This window comes from Xenopus laevis, chromosome 6L (assembly GCF_017654675.1).
Source record: "Xenopus laevis strain J_2021 chromosome 6L, Xenopus_laevis_v10.1, whole genome shotgun sequence".
NCBI lineage: Eukaryota > Metazoa > Chordata > Amphibia > Anura > Pipidae > Xenopus > Xenopus laevis.
In genome coordinates, this window is record NC_054381.1 from 109,712,623 (window position 1) to 109,733,889 (window position 21,267).

Sequence of the window (21,267 nt, forward strand, 5' to 3'; positions counted from 1 at the left end):
GGGTTAAGCCTAGTAGGGCACTCCGTTTAATTACTTATTTCCAAGTGTCCTGCCTCCTGGAGGGTGGAGCTTAACCCCATCATTCCCTGTGTCCCCCTAAGACAACCGAGAAATCAGTTTTACCTGTACATGACAACATACATTATATTTTAATTACCCGTATATACTCGAGTATAAGCCGACCCGAGTATAAGCAGAGGTACCTAATTTACCTAAGAAAACGGGGAAAATTTATTGACTCTAGTATAAGCCTAGGGTGAGAAATTAATTTTAGGACATGGCCAATTTAAATTTTTTTCTTACTATATTTTTTTCTCCTTCACTGATCCTTTTTAATTATTTTTAACATTATTTCTCTGCCTTCATTTTCTATGCAATTTGCCCTCTTTGTATTTCCATGTGTCATTCTCTTCTACACAGTACATGAACAGTTCTCCCTCATTATGTCAAATGTACAATTCTTCCACCACCCACTTTTATTTTAATGTTATCTAAACCACCTGCTTCTATTTCCTTTTATGCCTAAGATGCCATATATATCTGCTTTCCCTGTACCTTTGCCCCCTCCCCACCATCCACAAATAGCTTGAGTCTAGTACTTTTTCCACTGTGCCTTTCTTCTTCAGACTTGACATGCTTGTAATTTACAGTCATGGTGTGACCTATGTAGTACAACAAACCTGGAGGAGCACATTGTACAAAAGAGATAAACTCTGGCCCCAGCCAAATTATCAATCACTAAGCTATGTGGATCAGTTGCTTCTAGCTGAACTCTGGCTCTGACACTGATCAGTCACTGCGCGACAGCAGAAACTCCGTACCGATCTGCTCCGTGACTCCAACAATGTCCGACTGCGGCCAGAGTTCAGTAGAGGGTTACAAGCCAAAATGATTGCACTGAAGTGGTTTGTTGAAAAAGAAGGCAAACGGAAGGTAAAAGACTTACCACATTACTCATTTGCAAAGCTACAACCCCAGTCATCCACTCGTTCTGGCCCTGCCTGTCCTAGTCTTAAACACATTACGTTTAAGAAACTCAACGCCAGCCTATATCTCACTTACCATCCACGTGTGCCAAGGTTCTCTTACTTGCGGGAGGAGCGCGCAAAGTTTCTGGAAACTGGGCCCCTAAAACAAGGTGGTTGTGGGTAATCCGGCCCTGTGAGTACTGAGTGACGAGAGCTGAGAGGGGAGGGGCTGAGGGATAAGGAAACAGAATCAAGCCACGAGGGGGGAGAAGGATGGGCAGCACGAAGGAGTCACTGCACGCTACAATCAGTGAGTGAGCAGAAACTTTTTAGCTGACTCGAGTATAAGCCGAGGTAGACGTTTTCAGCACATTTTGGGTGCTGAAAAACTCGGCTTATACTCGAGTATATACGGTAAAACACAAGGCGGACCAACGAGGAAGGTGGTACAGTCACACAAACAGCCAAAAACTAGATTATAAAGGGAAAGCTGCTCCAGGAGCAACATGGTTCAATGCTACTATAACCATTGCGAGTGCAAACAATGTTTTAACGGCATTTCTCTTGCCATAACAACATTAAAGGGGGTTATTTATCAAAATCCGAAATTATTATCTATCTAGATTTTCGGATTCTGACTTTTTTCATCCTTGGGGTATAATAAATCCCGAAAAGTTTTTGAGTCAGAAAACCTCAAATTTTGAGTTTTTGGCATTCGGTCTTTAATACATAACCCCCTGAGTATACAGTAGCCATTAAGGGGAGAATGGGGTACTATAAATAGGCAGATTCCACTTCCATAAATAAGGTAGTTTAATTAAAATATGTGCTGCAGAAATGCATGAATAGTCCAGAGAACCTAAAAAAAAAGGGTATTGCAAAATGTTGTTGTATTTGTGTATGAACTTACTTCCCACAATGAAATCTTCATCTTTAACTCCACTAGAGTCAAGCCCAGAAAAGCTTGCCCCATGTTCATGATCAAAGGGTTTATAGTAAGCAAGATCTGTCACCCACTTTCCTTCCTCGTTCCGGTATACAACGCTATGTGCAGTATTTCCACTATCTGAAAAATAAAACCATATTTCTGCCACAAATGCAATTTTGCACAGTATAATTGTAGTATTTAAGAGAATTATCTTAAAGAGGTTGTTCAACTTTGAATAAACTTAGTATGAAATGGAGAGTGAGTGAGACATTTTGCAGTTGGTTTTCATTTGTATTATGTCGTCTGATTTTTGAGTTATTTCGCTTTTTTGTTCAGCGGCACTCCCGATTTGCAATTTCAGTGGTTTGGTTCAAATTACCCTAGTAACGAAGCATTGATTTGAATGATAGACTAATATGAATAGGAGATGGCCTGAATAGAAAGAGGAGAAATAAAACAATAAAAGAAAGAAGAGTAGCAACAACAATAAATTTGTAGCATTACAGAGCATGGCTGGTCTTGCACTGGTCAGTTACCCCCACTTGAAAGCAGAAAAGAATAAATCATTCAAAAATTATACATTAAAAAAAAAAGCTGATTAAAAAGTTATTTAGCATTAGCAATTCTATAACATACTTAAAGTTAACTTAAAGGTGAACAGCCCTTTAAACAAGTTGGGCATTTATTGGAATCACTGGTCTATTGTAATTGGTTGAGGGTTGTATTTATTCTTTATGTAAACAGATGACAGCACTAATAACTGCTTAGAAGAATATATTTTACAGGTAAATAATGGTTCTTCTCTGTGGCATACCATTTTTTGCCACCCCCCCCACACACACACACACACACAATTATGGGCCCCCATCCAGCTACAGATACCCTTGTGTAGAGGAAGCAGACCCAGACCCCCTGTAAAAAGGGAGAAGTCCTAGGGACGTGTCAATGGTTCTATATTAAAAAGAACTGTATACCTGCTTCATATCCAGTTGGACCAAAACTCCACGAAAATGGCTGGTCTTGCACTGGTGGCAATGCTGTTGAGGAATCTGGACAATCCTTCTTGTATGATGGAGACAAGTACGTGTCCGCTATACTGTAAGAGGCTTTTGATGGATCACCACTAATACGCTGCATTTCTGAAGATATGGGATGAACATATGCAACTTGGTTGGATGAAAACATCTGAGACAGACTAACAATATCTTGCTCATCCTCCTTGCGTAAAGTAGACAACTGTACACTGTTCATACTGTCGTTTCTAAAATAAAGAGAATCTAATTTTGGCTCTGCATCAAAGCTTGACAATACTGCACTGCTGTCCTTAACCTCCTGTTATAAAAAAAAAAAAAAAGAATTATATAAAATATTGTACTAGTAACAGAAAATACTATGATATGTTGTACAAGCGTGTCACACTTACCAAATTTATATTTGATTTTAAGACACTGCTTCGCTCAGGTGAATTAGAAGTTGTCTTTCTGTCCTTCAGTGTTGCACCCCTGCCAACTGGATCTATACGATCTTCCATTTGCTATGAGGAAGATTATAATATAATAATACATGTTTATACAGTAAGGTACATCCATATAACGGTGCTCATTTCTATCACACTGAAATTATAATTATGTCCCCCTGTTTTAAAATAAGAGGATATTAGACTCAGGGTTCTGTGACCAGCAGTTAGTTAACCTTAAAAATAGAGATCTTGATGCAGGCTCCAGCTAATATGCCATCACATATCTGATTACTAGCATATTTTTATTAGACGTCATTTAAAACAAAAAATAAATAAAAAATAATGATGAGAAAACCTAAACACATAAGATATTGAAATGTGCATAATTTTCAACCATAATATGCAATATTGGTTTTAACATTAATATTTTTAGCTATTGCCATTGATCTGCGTTCACAGAAGAAACAACTTACTTCTATTTGTGAAGGCTGAACATTGTTTCTATCTTCTTCTCCAGCAACATTTCTTGCTACTACATCTGTATTCCAGAACACAGGTCCCTGTCCCTGAGAGGTTTGCAGATTCTTCTGTCCATCATCACTGCCGCTACTGCCATCACCAAACTCAGGTTTATCTTGTAATTTAAAAAAATAAAGAGATATATAGATAACTAGACTGCCATGTTCTAAAGTTTAATCTTGATTTACCACCATTTTTTTATGGATTTTCTGAGTTTGTGCCAGACCAAGGCAACAACCTCACTATAGCAGTGAAGATCGTGGACTCTGAAGACTCTTCACATGCACCAGGCTGCAGTCTGTTACCTTAGCTTAAGGGTGTAGCTCACCTTTAAACTAACTTAGGATAAAGACAGTGGAATTCTGAAAAAAATTGCAATTTGTTTTCTTTCAGATGTGACAAAAAGTAACACTGCCAACACTGTAAAAAGACAGGGCAACAATTGGCTGCAGGATTTAAAGCTGGAAGTAAAATTGAAAATTTTAGAAATCAAAATGTGCATAGGACATTCTAGAACATACAAACTGTCCTAAAAGTGAAATACCACTTTAAATAGACTTACTCATAATATAAATAGAAAATATATTTCACTGCTGTAGACAACTTTAAAACATGGGACATTACCGTTAAGAGTACACTAGGTGATTTCTAGCAGTCATGCCAGCATTTTTTTGCTTAATGGAAGGGGGGACAAAACCCTAGAAAATCCACCATCACCATTCAAAGGGAATGGGAAGCACCACTATTTGGATGGCACTAGTTATAAATTGCAGTTGTACCTGAAGTAGCAGCTAGTTTTGGAGAGTAGAGAACACGACCGTCGGCAGATTGCCTGCTAGGAAAATCATCGTCCCTACTTGGAATGGGAAGCAGTTCATTTGAAGAGTCATCATCAGAGCTGCCACCTTCTAACCCTGGCCTGAAACTTGGTCTATTTTGCTCCCCAACCTAAAAGATAAAATTTGTTTTATATTACAGGATGAACCTTTTGAAAGGTAGAGTGTAAAAAAAACAAGGACATTTATTAGAGGCAGAGTTTAGCTAGTATTCATCAAATGCTTTAAAGGATAAAGAAGGAGGACCTGTCATACCATGCTGAAGGTGTTCATACAATTTCTTGGCAAATTCATACATGGAAGCCTCTAATGCAACTATGGCTTCAGTTACAGAAAGACAGTTCAAAAAAAATCTTGGTGTGTGACCCAAAGTTACTGCTTTCATTTCCAAGAACTTGCAATTAGTTCTTGAATTGATGATGTTGTAGAAATACAATACTGCTAGTATCACTGCTGATTCAAACGAATATATTGACAGTTCATTGCATGAAGTCCTTGGTTTGACCTCTGACTGACTGATTTCAAGCTGCTGTAGAAAAACTGTTATTTCTGGCTAACACAACACTTATTTTGGGTTCAGCATTTATAGCTCCTCTATGTTTAACATCCACCACTCTTGAGTTTTCAATTTTTGCACTATACCTCAGTTAAGGTAAGGTGTGTTTGTAATTTTATATGAAATCATGGCCATAAGTTTTGTTACATTGTTACATAATGGAGAGTGACATTTTACATTTACTTTAAGTCAAATGCACTAGAGGGCTTTCTCTCCATTATATTTCAAATTTATTAGGATATAAAACTGGTTAAGTTTTTGTTCAGAATATAGAATTCTCCTTTAATGACAGCTCTAGAGATGCCTACTATAAAGGGAGTTTAGGATTTTGCCCTGACTTGAGCAGTGCAAAGCAGAGAAAGAGGTTACGTCATAGAAGGCACTGGCTGATGTTTGAAGAACCGCAATGCAGTATGATAAATTACAAAATGTTTCACATTTCATATGTAGTGTTTTTAAGTTGTATAGAAAAATTGGGATGTGGCATTGCTGCCTCTCAGTATTAAAATTATTGGTTTACCACCAAGCTGGGCACTAATGGCTTGGATAGTTTTAGGAGAGTTACCTTTGGGCACTTCATTTTCCTCCCACAGTTCAAAAAACATATTTGTAGGTTAAGTAATTCCTGATTACACTGCCTGCATGTTGTGGCAGAGAAATAAGATTGTAAGCTCCACTAGTACAGGAACGGATATGTATGAATAAGGAAAATTATGCAATCATGATGCAAGACAGTGGCTAGATCTAATCCTGATTGGCAGCAAAATTATCTTACTGGGTTTATGTAATCTTTACATGATTTTCTAGTAGACTTTAGGTATGAAGATCCAAATTACACAAAGATCTGTTATCCGGAAACCCCTAGGTCCCGAGCATTCTAGATAACAGGTCCAATGCCTGTACTTTTACGAATAAGGATGGATGAGTAGATTATAAAGAAAGACACCAGAGGGGGAAAAAAACAAAAGCTTTATCAATTAAAGAAACAGGTCTGCCTACACAATGCCTTGATACGCTCACTAGGAACTGTTCTCTTTGTAGATGTTGCAGTGCAGCTTTTTCCAGTTCATGCTCTACATCTTCATCATCACTTGCTGGTGCCGAATCCATGCCAGTAGCAGCTAAGCGAACATCAAGCATCTGGAAAGCTTCCTAAAACATGAACACTGGTATGAAACAGCTACAATAATTTCCTATATTCAAAATAACGCCAATAAGCCTGTTTTATACAAGCTCTTAACCCACAATGAAATCATGACTGACCCTGACCGAACATAAAGAAGCAGAATTGGCTGTTACCTCATAATCTTCAAGAAACTGTAGTTTGTCTGAATCTTGCCTACAAGGCCTGGTGTCATTTCTGCTTAATGCCTGTATGAATGAGAACCATAGAACGATTATGCTTTTAAATACTGTTTGCATAAAAAAAAAAAAAAAAAAAAAAAAATTTATAGACCTATATATCTATATCCAGTATAATATAGGCTGAAGCACACCTGTCACCCAGATACAAAAAGCTGTATAATAAAAGTACTTTTAAAATTAAGCATGAAACCGAAATATGTTTTAATGCAAAAATTCATACCCGTTTAAACATTTAAAAATCTGAGCTGCCAATCATATTGCATGGCCCTCCTGAGGCATAGAGTTGGAGCAGTACATTACTTTCACTTTCCATTCAGCACTGATGTCCCTGCACTCCTAAAATTCCCCTTCTCTCCTCACTACCTAATTGGTTAAAGCTAGGGCAGGGACATGGACATCAGGTGACCCATTCTGGTGCATAAACAATATCCACAAAATGCCTGCTTCCATGTGATTTTAAAGTCAAAGATTTAAATCATTTATAAATTGTAAGCAACGTTTATTTTCCTTGACTAGCATCATAAAATAGGATTTGGAATTATTCCTTAGGGTGACAATCCCCCTTTACAGTAACCTCCATATGCCGTCATTTCATGTATTCTATAAACAGAAGAGAAGTAAAAAAATAAAAGAAAGCAGCCCACATAAAGTAAAGGCTAATAGAAATAGCTATAGAAAAGTAGAATAAAGCTATAGAATAGCTATAGAAAACTTTCACAACACATGCAAGTCCCAAAGAGACTTGGTCAAAATGGTCTAACAGAACAGAAGAAGAGAATTAGCACAGATAAATGTTGCTGCTTTTGATGCACAAACTCAAATGTAATAAATAGACTTACAGTACAAATAATGGTAAAGGACTTGAGGAAGGCATTTTGACAGTGGATTTTCTTTTTTTTTTTTTTTTTTTATTAACATTTTTTGGTATTTATAACAACATTTCTGTATAGAGGAAGAAAGGAAAAAAGAAGATGAGAGTAGGGGAGAGAGGGAGGGGGGAGGGATGGAGTACTGGCTTACGCGGCATCTGCATGAATAGGTGAGCAAGTGTTCACTGTGTCGTGAAAGCAAGCTGTTGCCCGCCTAATCAGACGGTCCACATGACAGTTCTTTCGTATAGCTGTATGCGTTCCACTTCTTGTTTTATTTCTTTAGCTGTAGGGAGTGTGGGCTTCTTCCAGTGTCTTGCTAATAAACTTCTGCTAGCTAGTAGTAGTTGAATGGTTGCCCTTTTTTCGTTTTTGTCCATTCTCTGCGTAAAGTGACCCAATAAGGCCATTTCTGGTGATAGTATATGGGCTATTCCCGTGATTTCTGTAATAAGTCGGTTGACTGTGGTCCAGTATGTTTGAGCCATAGGGCAATCCCACCACACGTGTAGCAGGGTTCCTACTCCCGTTAGGCATCTCCAGCAGTTATTCGGTACCCAGGGGAAGGCCTTATGTATTTTTTCCGGGGTCATGTACCAACGGTACATTATTTTAGCGGTCAGTTCATGGTGGTTGAGCGCCCTAGAGAATTTGGATGTCTGCCTGAACAGATATTCCCACCTCTCCGTATCTATTGATATGTTCAAGTCCCTTTCCCATGCTGCTTTAGCCGACAATGGTTGGCCTGTGAGGGATTGCACCAGTATGTTATAAATGGTAGAGGTACCTTTCTTGGTCCTCCTGGTGTTCCAACACTTAAGTTCGAAACTGGTTGGTTGATGTGCACTCAGCCATTTGTTTGCTCTTAAGTAGTGCTGTAGCCGAAGGAATGTATACAGTTGGGCGTTCGGTAGTCCATATTGCGTTGTCAAGTTGGAAAAGAGTTTTAAACCATTGTGGTCATAGAGGTCCCCAATCTTTGTGATGCCATGGTGAAGCCACGGCTGTAAGTACAGATCTGGTATCACCTCGCTGAGAATGGATATGGGCGCCAGCATCGAAAGCGGATTGCTCAGGTGCCGGTTGGTCTTAACCGTATACCAAGTTGTCAATGTGGCTTTAAGTGGTAGAGGCGAGTGTTCCAAACTTGAGTAATGGTGCTTTCCAAAGGTCCAAATGTGGGACAGGCCAGTATGACCAAAGAGAGATTTATAGAGCCAATGTTCCATGTCCACCCACTTTTTTGACCCTTGAGGTAAGTGCCAGTCAGCCAATTGGTCTAAGATAGTGGCCCTATAATAGGCCTGCAGATTCGGGCAAGCTAATCCAGCTTTTCTTTTGCTGGTAAACATTACTGAACGTGGGATCCTCGGCTTCCGATGATTCCAAACAAAGGACATTAACAGTCTCTGTAATTGTTGAAAAAATGCATTGTACAATGGGATGGGCAAAACCCTAAATTTGTAAAGAATCTTGGGTACTATAAGCATTTTATTTTGACAGTGGATTTAAACACCACATACACACCTATTCTTGTAGACTAGAACTACACGAGATTGAACATCCATGTAATCAGGATGGACAACTGGACAAGAAGAATTCAGCTTTAGGGATAAACTACACAGGAGATTTTGAACAGATTTTGTGGATCCCATTTTAACGGACCACAAAATCTTGTCATACAACAGCACAAGATTTCGTAGCACCCTCCAAAATGTAATCCCCATACCTATAATACACAGTAACGTCGGATGGTGAGTTTTGTTTATGTATCTAGATCAGACATTCAGGGGGTTATCTATCAACGGTTTATCTATGGTCGTTTCAGTAAAAAAAAATAAAAAAAAAAAATAAACCCCTTTACATGAGATTTATTATATCCGAAGCTGTAAAAAGCTTGGATCCAAAAATACTCCAGCCAAAACCTGTCGAGATCATGAAGAAGTTAATAGCAGTGGCCCCTTCAACCATTTTTATCAGCCATCCATCATACTGCCCCCCCATACCTGTGCCAGTAGGCGTCCATTATACTTCCCCCCTCCCCATACCAGCAAGCTCAGCAGCCATCCATCATACAGCCCTCCAGCAGCCATCATATTGCCCCCCAATCTTTACCTGTGCCAGCAGCAGCCAAAAATAAATCTGATCACATCATATTGCCCCCAAGTATTTATGTACCTGTGCCAGCGCCCAGCCGAGCAGCAACAGCAAACCTAAGGCCCCCGGCCCAAATCTGTACCTGGCTGCGAAGGCAGGAAGCTTCACACTTCACAGTAATAGAAAGAATGTCTTCAGTTCAGTGCAACTGTGCAAGGCTGAGAGCAGCGAGAGCCACACCAAGCAGGCCGCCAGCTCTCTGCCACCCAACCACATCAGTGATGTCATTAAATCGTTTAATTAAGTGCGCCCCTCAATGATGGCGTCCTGGACAGGCGACAACTCTGCCTACCCCTAGTTCCGGCCCTGATCCCTGCAGTGAGCACCAACCATCTGTTTTTATTAATGTGAACATGGTCTTGCGGTAACATGGGTGTGGTTTAAAGTGGGTGTGGTCTAAAAACAGGGGGTGGTTTACACTGGCTTCCATTATCGGCCCTCCATGTAGATTAGAAAAATTCCGGCCCTCTGTACAATATAAATTGGACAGCACTGAATTAAGAGTATTCAAGTTAACACCCCCCCATTCGAGTTTTTTTTTTTGTATTCAAGTTAACTTTTGAGTTGTGAGTTTATTTGAGGTAGAATAAAATTCAATGAGAATAAAAAATGTCAAGACATTAAGAGGCAGATTTATTAAGGGTCGAAGTGAAAATTCAAATTTTCTAAATTTTGTTTGGTCAAAACTCAAATTCGAATTGTGATTTATCCAAAACAATAAGGATTTCGAGATTTATCATACTCTGGCCCTTTAAGACCTCAAATTCGACTAAGTCAATGGCAGAGGTCCAGGGATCAATTTGTTTATGTTTGCAGCCTTCCTGACATTCAAGGTTTTTTTATTTAGAAAAAAACTCTAATCAAGTTTTATGAATTCTAATCGAATTTGATAGGAGTTTTCGGGTAGATTCAATTTGTCAGCTGAGAAAATTTGATTTTATTAATAAATTTCGATTCGTTGAATTTATAGGAATTCTAAAAAGCCACGTGAATTCGAAATTTGACCCTTGATAAATGTGCTTCTAGCTAACTTCTGATGAAGAATTAGCATGCAGAGTTTCCTTCTCAGGCATGTTGCGTTGTTGGCAAAAGCAACAGATGGCAAAGCTTGTTGTTTACACCACATTTTTGCATCAGTCCCATTATATTTCTGATGCATGCAACTACAACGGACTTGTAATATGCGATCTGTCAATCCAACACAATCCTGCAAAATCTGTAGTTTATCTTTTACGTTTCAGGCCAAATTACAAATATTTATTGGTCAAATTGTGCAAAGACCAATGGCAGAAAATAAAAAAGATTATAAAAAGAATAAAACAAATTTAGGGTGTATAGAACAATACACTTTCATTACGCATCTATGCCATGGGAAGTGACAAACTACTAACAGCATAATACAATGAACACTGTGGGACCTTAAATGTCACAAAACTGAGATGAAAAATAAAAATCAATAAGATTAGAAATCTAAAGGTTCCAATTACAAAGGTTATTCTTAATGGATATCCATCTCCAAATAAAGTTGTATCCAGTGCTAGGCTAAACACAAATTAGGTATATTTTAATTTATTTCTATGCACATATATGCCTTTATATAATTGACACACAAACGTAACTGCATCATACCGTATGTGAAAGTCGCTTTGGCTCTGTAATTTCCTGCCCCTCAATAACACCACGCTGCATTCCATGGGGAAGGAGTTTCTTAAAGTAGGCTTCCAAGTGGTCATCATAAAACTCTTCATCATCCAGATCATCTGTTCACAAAAAAAAAAAAAAAAATTGTCTTAGATATACATCATTATACAGTTAGGTCCATAAATACTTGGACAGAACATTTTTTTCAAATTTTTTCTAATTTTGGTTCTGTACATTACCACAATACTTCTAGCAAAAAGGCATCTGAAAAAGGCAGGGAAGAAAATGTTGTTTGCAAAAGGGAAAGGGTTGGTATTAGAACAGCATTTGACAGAAGTACCCTTTAAGGTATACAGTATATTTTATACTGTATTTATACGGTTTTTCATGTGTACTTTGTGTACTGTAAAAATGTATAGCGAATTATATAGCGTATTATCTTATATTAGAGTATCAAGTTATACATACATTGAAGTGTAATATAGCACAATGAATTATGCTAAAGTTATGGATTACCTTTTCAATATTTTGAAAGAAACTAAAACATGATTTAAAAAAAAAAAAAAAAAAAAAAAAAAAAAAAGGGCAGTTGCAAATCTAGTACTTCAATTACAGCTCCTAGTAGCAGAGAGCAAAATACCCTTTGTGGCAGCAGTCTGGCTTTGATCTCAGCTGATCAAAGTATTCCGTATGTTGCAGCTAATTTAAGAACTACTCTATGTGTTAGGAGAATGGTAAAGTGTATTTCTCTTGATTGTGCAGGTTTTTTTCCAGGTACTCCACTCAATACTTGTATAACATATATGCAGGCAGGTTAACAGGCTCCCAATACACCATGGTGTGTGGATGTAATAGGGACTGAAGTTTGGGGGGGGGGGAAGGACTAGTGTTAATGATGTTAAATCTCTAAAGAGCTATATCAAATTAGAATACCTTTTGGTAATATCAGTTTCAACATTTACGATAAGTATATGAAAGATATCCATTACCTGATGAGCTCCCTTCTAAGCTTGCAATAGAGAGTAACTTTTCGTTTTCTAGGAAACTTGTTACACTTTTACTGAGATCATCTTTGAACAAATCTTCATTTTCCTTCATAGCGTTAAGGTTTGCATTTGTCAATTTGGAAGCCTTAAAGAAAAAAATAAAATTTCAAAATAACAGAATTAAACACTGTTCTAGAGAGAAAAAGCTATATATTTGTTTTACATACACCAGCAGTTCTGGTCTACCCTACAGTCTCTTAATATATGACTACACCCACTGCCTCCGCTTAAAAAAAAAAAAAAAAAAAAAAAAAAAAAAAAAAAGCTTCTTTACAACACCTATACAAAGAACCGCCAATTGAGGTCAATACAGATTTAGTGGTGACCGTTATATACAAATATTTATAGAACAGCAGCTTTTTTCTACAGTCAGCAAGAAATTCATACAGCTATCAAGGGTCTAGAATTGGCTGTGTGCAACAAAAAGTGGATTTGTTGGCTGCTGTTTGGGCAGCCCTAATTTATACAGCCATATAGAACATCTTTACATAGATTTTTAGTGAAGCAGTATTCAGTTGTATGAAATTAAATGTGAAAAACTGGATGTGCAAAAAATGTGGGTAGTAATTTTGCTAATGTGAATGCTTGTAACTGATCAATACTGGCAACACCAAATTGGTTGGATTAGCTAGTTAAGCAGATGGGTCCAATCATGAGAAAGGGTATTTAAGGTGGTCAATTGCAAGTTGTGCTTCTGTCTGACAGAATTGTTCAGTATCATGGTTTAGGGGATGGCTACAAAAAAAAAAAAAAAATATGCTATCTCAGAGGTTTAAACTGTCAGTTTCAACTAAGGAATGTAATCAGGAAATGGAAGGCCACAGGCACAGTTGCTGTAAAACCCAGATCTGGCAGGTCAAGAAAAAATACAGGAGCAGCATATGCAGAGGAATGTTACAAAAACCAAAGATCACCTCCAAAGACCTGCAAGGACATCTTGCTGCAGATGGTGCATCTGTACATTGTTCTACAATTCAACCCAGTTTGCACAAACAACATCTGTATGGCAGGGTGAGGAGAAAGAAGCCCTTTCTGCACTCACGCCACAAACAGAGTCGCTTGTTGTAAGCAAAAGCTCATTTAGATGAGCCAAATCCATTTTGGAACAAAGTGCTTTTGACTGATGAGATAAAATTGTAGTTATTTCAGCATAACAAAAATCGCTTTGCATGGCGGAAGCAGAACACAGCATTCCAAAAAAAAAACAAACAAATGCGACCTACTGTCAAATTTGATGGAGGTTCCATCATGCTGTGCGGCTGTCTGGCTAGTTCAGGGACTGGGGGCCTTGTTAAAGTCGAGGGTCGGATAAATCCAACCAATATCAACAAATTCTTCAGGATAATGTTCAAGCATCAGTCACAAAGTTGAAATTATGCAGGGGTTGGATATTCCAACAAGACAATGACACTTCGAAATCTAAAGTCATTAATGCAGAGGGAGAAGTACAATATTCTGGAATGGCCATCACAGTCCTGACTTCAATAACATCGAAAATCTATGGGATGATTTGAAGCAGGCTGTCCATGCTCGGCAGCCATCACATTTAACTGAACTGGAGAGATTTTGTATGGACGAATGGTCAAAAATAGAGTCATCCAGAATCCAGACACTCAAAGGCTATAGGAGGCGTCTAGAGGTTGTTAACATTTGCAAGAGAAGGCTCAACTAAGTATTGATGTAATATCTCTGTTGGGATGCCCAAATTAATGAACAGGTTTAATTTTGTTATGATGCATATTGCATATTTTCTGTTAATCCAATAAACTTTATGTCACTGCTGAAATACTACGGTTTCCATAAGCGATGTTATATATTAAAAGGAAGTTGCTACTTTGAAAGCTCCGCCAATGTTAAACAAAACTCCAAAGCATTAAGAGGGGTTCACAAACTTTTTCATATGACTGTACTTTTACCAGTAAGATACAATTAAGCATATAAACAATTTTAAGATTTCCAGTGTTTATTATATGCTTACCTTGCCAATCTGCTTGGTACGTGGAAGTGTACAGGTGGAGCTTGAATCACCTAAAAATAATAAACCCATAATTTTACAGTTAGAAATACAATGTGTTCACTTTTATGTAGCAGACTATCAGACTTGCCCCACAGTGCAATGTCATTGCAGAGCTTTAATATGACAGGAGTCGGAAAATAATTATATATAAAAACAATGCAGGGTATTTTCATTTACTAAAGCATTTTTTGCTTTACAATTGTTTTGACCAGTCACATTCCACCATAACTGTACAGGTATGGAACACATTATCCAGAATGCTTGGGTCTGGGGTTTTCCGGATAAGGGGTCTTTCTGTAATTTGGATCAATATGCCTTAAGGCTGCTAAAAATTATTTAAACGGTAAATAACTCCAATAGGAATGCTTTGATACAATAAGGATTAATTATATCTTGGGATCAAGTACAAGGTACTGCCTTTTTATCACAGAGAAAAAAAAATTTATAAAAAATGTTACTATCTGACTAAAATAAACTCAAAGGGAGACGGCCTTTCCCCATTGAGCTTTCTGGACAACAGGTGATAAAGTGGACAGGTATGGGAACAGTTATCTGGACACTTTTTTTTATACTTTTCTTTACTTATTTTGCTTTATATATGCTACATCCCTATTGAGTCCTGCTTAAACAGACACATTGATGCACACAAAGGTAATTTTAATCAGTTAATAGGTGAACTTGATATGCAAGCTGGGACTGATGGTTAACAACATCTGTAAACAGTGAGGTAAACATAGCAACGCTATATAAATAAAGTTATGGTATATATTATCCAGAAACCAGTTATTCAGAAAGCTCCAAATTACCAGAAGGTCATCTCTAGGGATGGGCGAATTTTTTCGCCTAGTTTCGCTGAAAAAAATTACGCCCATAGACTTGTATGGCAGCGTGCGTCAAAAAAATATTTCGTAGCGCGTCAAAAAATATTTCGTCGCGCGACAATTTTTTTGGACGCCCATAGACTTTAATGGGCGTCTGCGACATTTCCCCGGCGGCAAATTTGCCCATCCCTAGTCATCTCCTATGTGCTCCATAATGAAAAAAAAAAAAAAGTAGCAGCTTTGAAGCAGATAGGGATTGAACCAAGGGATTCCACAAAAGACCTATTTATTAAGGACACGCGATACAAATATGGTCTGCTACACTGTGATGCATTTTAATCTTCACCAGCACTCTACTCTGGCTGAAGCACATTGAGCAGAGTTGAGCAATACAAATAACTATGACTTAGGGAGTATTCATAATTAACAGAAGGTTTGGTATGTTCCTGGGAAATGTTCTCACGTAAATGCAGAAATGTCAACACTAAGAAAAGCTGTGCCTACATACAGTCTTTAAACACTTGTATAACACCATATAAATATGACATACATACGTTTCTTATGTGGGTCTTCAGAGTCACTTGATCTTTTTTCTTTTCGGTCACTTTCTGACAGTTTGACAGTCTGATTCTGGTTTCCAATAATGTTAGAAAAGGGTTCACTGTAGAAACAAAATGGTTTTTTATACATTTTAAACTATTTAATCTTCATCTTTTCAGCTGCCTGCAGGAAGGGACAACAGGTTAAACACACTAAACAAATCTGACCATTACTCATTTTATTACAAAACAGGTCCCTTCTCTTTAATTTAGGTTGAACCCACTCTGCAGTGAAATACAAATTGTAATTAGGATTATAAAGAATGTACTTCTAGAGAGCCAATACCACATTAGCTTGTAAATGTGGTGAGGATAAAGCGGGCTTCTTATTTTCCAATTATAGTAGTTTTCTTATGCTGCCTTATATACCAAGAGAACTTGGGGTTCATTTATAAATTATAAGATGCAGCTCTAGGGGAAAAAAATGGATGTACCTCTATGCCCTTCAAATTGTCATTCCCTGCTTACACCCAAGTACAATTATGGCAAGCCTAGCGAAGCGCATATATGAACAGACATGCCATTAGCACCTGATTTGCAAAATAAGCCCTACCTTGCCTGAAGCTTATTCATATGTATACAAAGCAAATGTATTGGACACAAAAAGATTTACATCACAGTCAAACTCTGAGGGAACCCAGACCTAGTAAATATTGAACAAATTTTTTGGCAGGCATGGATTTGCGGTAAAATTCTTTATTTCGCCACAAGAAAACATACCAATTGATTTTAAAAGCATTTGGGCAAAAAGTCTCAAAGACAAAAAAAAAAAAAAAAAAAAAGCGACAATTTTTTTTGACATGTATCGACAAATTTTTCATCAGTTTTGCTAATTTTCTGGCAAAACAAAAGGGGCAGATTCTCATAAATCAGTACTTATTAGAGTTCCTAATACTGCACCACCAGTGTCTCTATGGAGGTTTTATTTTGTACTTAAGACAAACTTGTACTGTGTCAGATCATTATGCAAACAAAGAAATATTCATGTCCTATGTAGAAAAGTTTAGTATGTAGATTTACCGCACAGTAAAGTTACAGAATATATAAACCAGTAAAAGCTGTGTTTTCTTCCAATAAAACGGCAGCACCAGTTGGTATCTAAATATGGCATACAATTTATTACAATACTAAATCACTTACAGTTCATCCTTAAAGCTCAGCATGAATTTTCTTTGGGCATCTCCATTTGACTGTGTTAAATGTAATAAAGTATCTTGTAGTTTGTTTGCCTCTAGGTAGGATTCCTGGGCATCTGTAGTCCTGCAAAGTAAAAAATAAATAAATAAATCAAATTTGATGAAAAAAGTGTTGCTAACGCACCAATTACTAGAGATGTACCGAATCCAGGATTCTGCCTTTTTCAGCAGGATTCGGCGAATCCTTGGTGAAAGATTCAGCTGAATACCGAACCCAAATCCTAATTTGCATATGTAAATTAGGGGTGGGTAGGGAAATCGCGTGACTATCACAAAAGAAGATTTTTTTTTTCAATTTTCCTTTCCAGCCCCTAATTTACATATGCAAATTAGGATTCGGATTTGCTTCGGTATTCAGCCAAATCTTTCACCAAGGATTTGGGGATTCGGCCAAATCCCAAATAGAGGATTCGGTGCATCCCTATTTATTACACAAATATATTTGAAAACACAACTGGTCTTGATGAAACTTGATAGGGCATCACAGCCTTTAATTTTACAAATTCTTTACAATTGTGTTTTAACTATTGGTTTCCCACCATCTTCATAAACCTGGCCTCCATAAACCACACCAACGATCCCTTTGCTAGTATTAAAAGTTTTTATCCTTAGATTGAAGCAGAGGTCTGACCCAAGTCAGTACTTGATTAAAAAATAAATAAACCGAGAAAGAAAAAGTACCCCGCTTAGACAATCATACTTGGCAGTTACTTATATGAACAGTTTCAAATACCTGTTAATTAAAGACATATATATACACAATACAATATATATGTATAATATATACAAGTGCAATCCCTCTGATTGTCGTTAGACCAATCACATGAATTCACATGAAGTACAGTGCTACAAATTAATCATATAGTGAATGAGAATTAAAGATTAAAATTATAGACAGAGAGCAGTGCATTAGATAATTTTGCCCACAGTAAATTCAATTATAAATTGTGGCAATATTATTTCATGAGTGATTATTGTACCTGCGTCCAAATTGGACTAGAAATTAATGAATAAAGATTTAAGTGCTTTCCAGTGCAAAATCAATGGTTAATCATAACTCAGGTAATTGATGATTAAATTACTGGCCTCCAGTCACAAATGTCTTAACTGTTACAATAAGATACATTAGCTCATGGCAAGACCCATGAACACCTCATTGGCTACCTCTACTAGCAAGCTTAAGCTATTTTATTTTTTGAACTTTAATTTAAAGTTGTGAAAAAAAATTAAAGCAACCTGAAGGCAATTTGTCCTAAAACATTTGATTTAAACCAGGAGCAGCCCATATTTCTTAAAGAGGGAAAAATATTAGACAGATTAGATTCTAATAAAAACAGCAGATATTTCTGCCATATGAACATGCAGAATTTTTCCGAAGTAAGAAACCATGTTTACTTAAGTCCAAAAAAAAAAAAAAAAAAAAAAAAAAATATATATATAATAATAATAATAATAATAATAATAATAATAATAATAGAGCTAAGGGGACAGTAACAATTATTTTATTATTACACTGAACTGTTCCTTTAAGGATGACTAGTTTAACCAGGTGTCTGATCAAATAACCTCGTAATTGAATCCAAAAATGTCTAATTTATGGGCAAGCCAGAACTGAATTAATATATCTATATACAAATTGTATTCCATTTTATGTTAAAACAATTACATTAACCCTTTCCCTGCCAGCCGTTTTGTCCTAAATGCAAGGGGGGGGGGTCCTTTTAGTTTACCCAGGAAACAATATATTGTTATTTTTTTCAGGACAACATGAGCTTTCAAAATATGGTAGAATTTTGGTGTAAGTCTACTTCTGTAAAAAAAAAAAAAATATATATAGGCTAAGTGTCTTAATAAAATGAAAAAAAAAAAAAAATATCAAGTTTCACAAAGTTCTGATATCACATATATCAGAAACATTAGTTTATGTACGAGAACACAGCTGATTTGGAAAGGTCTATGTCTCCTGAACAGGGCAATACCAAATATATAGAGATCTCACTCGAATAGATCAAAATCTACAAGCAGTACACTACCAAATTTCCAAAGCACCGCTCCACAAAAAGGCATACTTCTGATTTCAAGTCCAAACATTCCACTAACAGTAGGTTTACTCTAGAAAACTACTCATTATTAGAAAGAACAGATTTTGGAGAATCAAAAATGGGTAAATATATCTATGTACTCCAAACTACCAAGTTGCAATTTTTTCCTAAAGTTATAATTTTTTATAGAAATTGTTGAATTTTTTGAAAAATGGCCACAAAGCTTTCAATCTACAGCATCATATTAACCACATACTTTTAGGTATCAAGAGAAATCTCCTAAATATGAAAGCCTGGGGTCCACTGAACAGTTTGATGCTCAATATGTATAGGTTTACCCAAACATGTGGTATATAGGGGCCCCAAAATGTACACACACCATTTGAGCTATCTGTTCTGTTATTCCAGATACTGCAAAATCAACACATATACATAATTTAGGGGGGGTGTAAAGGTAAAAAAAGTACACTCACCGCAGAAAACCATATATTTTCTGAAAGTACACATTCCCCTGAATCAAAATTGGGTATGCATGTCTTTCTACCCCAAAGCACCAAACCGCAAATCTTTCTTAAATTTGGTGATATTGGCCACTATTCCAAAAAATCACCTCAAAATTCCCACCCTGCAGCATCTTTTTTCCCCACATACTTTTAGTTATCAAGACAAATCACCCCAAGTATGAAAGCCTGGGGTCCTCTGAACAGGTTTTATGCCCAATATGTATAGGTTTACCTAAGCAGGTGGCATATAGGGGCCCCAAAATGAAGACCCCCCATATGGTCTGTCATTTCAGGTACTGCAAAATCAACACATTTATATAGTTTTGAAGGGGGGGGGGGGGGCAAAGGAAGAAAAAAAAATTCGTTCCCCTCCAAAAAAAACATTTTCATAAAGTACACATTCCTCTGAATCCAAATTGGGTATACATGTCTTTCTACTCCAAAGCACCAAAATGCAAACCTTTCCTAAATTTGGCCATAAAGGCATTTACATTTCTGAAAATCTCAAAAATATTGCAATTGGCTGCATTTATCTCACCTAATTTCCTACATACAATTGTAAAACACCATAAATATTGATGTAAAGGGTCTATCGAACAGTTTGATGCCCATATACCAAAGTATGAAAAACAAGCTTATGAATCGTCTGAAAACAGAGCAGTTATGTGCCATAAGACCCCCAAACAGCAAAAACACCCTCAGAAAACAAGGTGGAATAAAATTTATAGAGACATTAATTCAGTCCTGGATTGCACCTCTATTTTCTTTGATTTATTATTGTGGTATTTTCCAAAGAACTGTGGGGACTGGAGGTAAACTTGGGACTGTTTAAAGAAACAAGAAGGGATTTTCCTTTAATGTCACATTGTGGCTTATCGTACAATAAGGCTGTGGGCACAGGATGAAGGCTCCACTGCTCAGACTGAAAAAAATACTCAGCTGAAAAAGCCAGAATACTGGATTCGGGCATCCCTAAAGTGGGCAGGTCAGAAGGAGCAATGGCATAACTTTGCAGAACACACATTTATTTAAGAAAGCGATGTCACTTACCAGTCAAAACCTGGACGAGCTTTGGCAACTGTGGAGGCAGCAACTGGCAAACCAAGATTTGAACTTAATGTACAGTTTTCAAGTGCTCCACCGCTGTTGCTGTTTAGGGATTCCCCCAAAAAACTCGGAAAGGTTTCATCCTCTATCTTGAAAAAGCGTTCTGTCATTGTACAAGTTACCTATTCATTAAATGAAGGGGGAATGGGAGGCAGGGAAAAGAAAAAAAAGAAAAAAAAAGCTCAAACAAACAAATATGAAATTCAAGCATTTGTATTTTTGGCAACTTAATAGGAGGCAGTCAAAGCATATGGAATCAGCTCATGTAAGGTCTTAAGATTTAAAGAGGTGGTTCACCTTTAAGGTAACTTTTATTATGTTATAGAAAGGCCGATTCTAAGCAACTTTTCAATTGGGGGTCACTGACCCATTCTAAAAAACAAATGCTATGTAAGGCTTCAAATGTATTGTTACTTTTTATTACCGATCCTTCTATTCAGGCCTCCTATTAATATTCCAGTCTCTTATTTATAGCAATGCATGGTTGCTAGGGGAATTTATACCCTAGTTACCAGATTGCTTAAGATGCAAATTGAAGAGCTGTTGAATAAAAAGCTAAATAAGTCAAAAACCACAAATAAAAAAAAAATAAAAAAAATTACAAACTGTTTTCAGTATATGTTCTACATCATACTAAA

The 21,267-nt window shown here is 37.0% G+C and overlaps 1 protein-coding gene across 4 annotated transcripts in view; it reads right to left on the reverse strand.

The window, feature by feature from the left end:
* The window catches only part of cep192.L (centrosomal protein 192kDa L homeolog), a 94,046-nt gene that overhangs the window by 62,053 nt on the left and 10,726 nt on the right, over nt 1-21,267 (reverse strand). For 2 of the 4 annotated variants that reach the window (XM_041565456.1, XM_041565455.1), the window contains exons 2-15: nt 20,573-20,751; nt 16,922-17,041; nt 15,737-15,843; nt 14,323-14,372; nt 12,288-12,429; nt 11,287-11,417; nt 6,566-6,637; nt 6,266-6,418; nt 4,654-4,822; nt 3,829-3,989; nt 3,320-3,430; nt 2,871-3,228; nt 1,879-2,034; nt 1,063-1,197 (exon numbers count right to left, since the gene is read on the reverse strand). In XM_041565456.1, the coding sequence (XP_041421390.1) occupies nt 1,063-1,197; nt 1,879-2,034; nt 2,871-3,228; nt 3,320-3,430; nt 3,829-3,989; nt 4,654-4,822; nt 6,266-6,418; nt 6,566-6,637; nt 11,287-11,417; nt 12,288-12,429; nt 14,323-14,372; nt 15,737-15,843; nt 16,922-17,041; nt 20,573-20,739 (2,032 nt within the window). In that variant the 5' untranslated portion in view covers nt 20,740-20,751. 4 annotated transcript variants of the gene reach the window in all.